Genomic DNA, 3,351 nt, shown 5'->3' with positions numbered 1-3,351 from the left:
CACACGCACACGCATGCACACACACACACCCACACACACACACACACACGCACGCACGCACACGCATACGTACGCACACGTACACACACACGCACGCACACGCACACACATAGCCACACAATAATAAATAGCGCTGCGCAAAAAAACACGAGCGTCAGAGCGACATAGTTACACTACGCGGATCGAATGACCCACGGAAAACGACTCGTGAGTTTTTTCGTGCTGTTCTAACAATACAATAATCGCGATAATACGTAGAATAAATATTTGTTCGAAGAACGATAAATACGCGTGCACACATAACATCACACACAATTTCTACAATTCAACTGGCTGCACAATCAGTGTACGCCATGGATTTTTAAACTCGATTAGCACGTCGCTAATCAAAAGGTAAAATTGATAAGCATTAGCAAGTATTGCAAAAAATGTAAACATGTTTACGAGTCGAAAACGATCAACGACAATTGAGTTGTCAGAAACATCAAAACTATCTAAAACACAATATTACACGTAGGTATGATTAGGTAGGTAGGTAGGTAGGTAGGTAGGTAGGTAAACTTAACCAAATCGAATAAATCTAGATGGCCATTTTCATTTTTGCCAAAAGCTGAGCGTGTCTCAAAAGTAGGTCGACTGGCGTGCTCCAAAATAGGACGTTCAAATCCCTCCCATATGAGTAACAACTGTATACAATTTGAAACATGTGGGTCAAACGGTTCTTGAGTTATCGTTGACCGTAGGCAGACACTGAAATGCATAGTGAAATTGCCAAAATCTACCTAATTTTTTTTAAATATCAAAACCTGTGTAATATGTTTTTGGGCCAGTACTTATTCATTCACATACCAAAAATGAGCAATATCTATTGAACCTGAACTGACTTATGGCCATTTTCATTTTTGACAAAAAGTGGGCGTGGCTCGAAAGTAGGTTGACTGGCGTGCTCCAAAATAGGACGTTCAAATCTCTCTCATAGGAGTAACAACTGTATGCAATTTGAAACATGTGGGTCAAATGGTTCTCAAGTTATCGTTGACCGTAGCCAAATGTTGACAGACGGACGAACGGACGAACGTACGACGGACGACACCCCATGGCAATAGCTCATCTTGATGATGTCAATATGAGCTAAAAATTAAGTGAAGTCAGTGAAAAATACAATTCATTCCAAGTTACAGCAACAAAATAACCGATTCGCAGTTTGCTAATCCATATGAAATATGATTCGCAAAAGCTTCAAATTGATTCAAAAAGTGTGATGCGAGCCCCCTCACGGTGTACATTGGTCACGATGTACCATAACTGAGTTATTTCTAATGGTGGTGAATGATGCAAGGGAATGGAAGGCGGCGGATTGCAACGTCACCTGCCACACTGCACAAGATAACCTAACAATGCTCACAGACGCTTCTCGCATGTGTACCCCTAAAGGTATAATGAGTGGGATTCCAAAACCAAACATCGAAAACAATCACCATTCTGCCTACTATGAATATATTAAAGAAAATGCGCGGAATAACCACTTCATGTCCTACCCTCGATGAATGACAGACAACACTATTGCTAGTATCACCGTAAACGTCCAATTACATCCAAATAAGGGTAGTGTCTCTTTATCGATCTACATAAAGGCACTCGGGCGACGGTTAGCGCTGTCTAGTGGTAATCCCTGGGGGCGCGTCGGTAGTAGTTTCCGTACATGTACGTGTCCTCTAGGCGATTGCGTACAACGTCGCTGACAGCGTCGCTCACCTCGTTGCCAACGCTGCTGTTGTTGGAGCTGGCCTCAGACGCAAGGTCTGACAGGTGCTGCCATCTAGCACTGTTGGTTAGTCTGAAATAATGAAGTTAGTCGGTTAATCTAGACGAGGACAGAGCCGTAGTTCATTTTTCGCAGAGAGGCAGAGGCGAAAAATAGGAAAGAGCAGAGAGAGTCGGAAGGCAGACGAAGAAGGAAGGGGGAGAAGAGAGATGAAAGGGGGCACAAAAAGATGAAGATAAGGAGGATAAGAGGGCAGGAACTGGAGAAGGACAGAGAGGACGAGATATTTATTACAGACGAGAGGAAAGGTGGGAGAGATGTGAAAGGAAAGAAAAATAGCTCAAATCGAAAGAAGCAAAAGTGGAATAAACATTGGAAAATATTTCCTAAACAATAACATTCCTTAACAATTCTCTTTCCTATAACGATGTCACATAATGAGTGACGAATGCTGAAAGGTAAAAGCGTCAGATACTACTACCAAATACAGTTTTAATTTGTAAAATTAAATGTACACCTAGTGAAGAGATCATCTAACCCAACTTCCACTGACTCTGCCATAAGCGTAACATCTCTCAAATGAGCACACAATGGGCATGCGGATTCACGTGGGTTCACATAATTTCAGGCGAAAGTTTAAATCAAGTGGTTATATAATGATACTAATATAAGTATAATCGTGTCAAACGTAAACAGAGATACTGTGCTGTCATCTCTCTCGTCACGCAAAACTCTCAGAAACAGTGCGTAATGCAACAAACCGAGTCACAACCTATAAATAAATTCCATCATGCATCTACTGGTGGTACTCGTGGTAAACACGAGACCAAGACGGCACCAAGCTGCCATCGGGTGTACATGTGCCAATACATGACAACAAGCAGCAAGTGATTGCAAACTGCCGCCAGAAACAACGCAAATAGTTATGACGTCAGAGACTTGTGATGATCATAACCGTTTACGATGTCTCAGAACACGGTTACCTACTAGATGTATCCTCCTCTTCACTCCGCAACGCACGTCGGTGTACGCGGGTGAGGAGACAGGGTAATCCGTCTATCGGTGTGTAAGAGCAACGCGGGAGAGACGTGCACCGAACGAACAGAACTGTGTGGTGACACATTCTTGCTTCCGTGGTGGTAACTGTTAGGTTTAACTCAATCAAGCCGTGACCATGGTGGTAGTAGTAGTGGTGGTGGCGGTGGCGGTGGTGGCGGTGGCGGTGGCGGTGGTGGCGGTGGTTGCGGTGGTGGTGGTAGCGGTGGTGGCGGTGGTGGTGGCGGTGGTTGCAGTGGTGGCGGTGGCGGTGGTGGTGGTGGTGATGGCGGTGGTGGCGGCGGTGGTGGTGGTGGTGGCGGCAGTGGTGGTAGCGGTGGTTGTGGTGGTGGCCGCGGCGGTGGCAGGGTGGCGGCGGCGGTGGTTGTGGCGGTGGCAGTGGTGGCGGCGGCGGCGGTGGTGGTTGTGGTGGTGGTGGTGTTGTTAGTGTTAATGGTTGTGGTGGTGTTGTTAGTGTTAATGGTGGTGGTGGCGTGGTGGTCGTAGCGGTGACGAGTGGTGGTGACGATGATGGTTGTGACGGTAGCGGG

At 45.8% G+C, this 3,351-nt stretch overlaps 1 protein-coding gene across 1 annotated transcript in view; it reads right to left on the bottom strand.

Annotated features, from left to right (window-relative positions):
* Positions 1-1,068: 1,068 nt before the first annotated feature.
* The window catches only part of LOC106814359, a 24,496-nt gene continuing 22,213 nt past the window's right edge, over positions 1,069-3,351 (bottom strand). Inside the window, exon 12 of the mRNA XM_014818672.1 lies at positions 1,069-1,837. Within this exon, the coding sequence (XP_014674158.1) occupies positions 1,660-1,837 (178 nt within the window). The 3' untranslated portion in view covers positions 1,069-1,659. The remainder of the gene's footprint in view (positions 1,838-3,351) is intronic.

Source organism: Priapulus caudatus, unplaced genomic scaffold (genome assembly GCF_000485595.1).
Source record: "Priapulus caudatus unplaced genomic scaffold, Priapulus_caudatus-5.0.1 Scaffold911, whole genome shotgun sequence".
Lineage (NCBI taxonomy): Eukaryota > Metazoa > Priapulida > Priapulimorpha > Priapulimorphida > Priapulidae > Priapulus > Priapulus caudatus.
The sequence above is the reverse complement of the archived record's forward strand: the minus strand, read 5'-3'. Positions and strand labels throughout refer to the sequence as shown.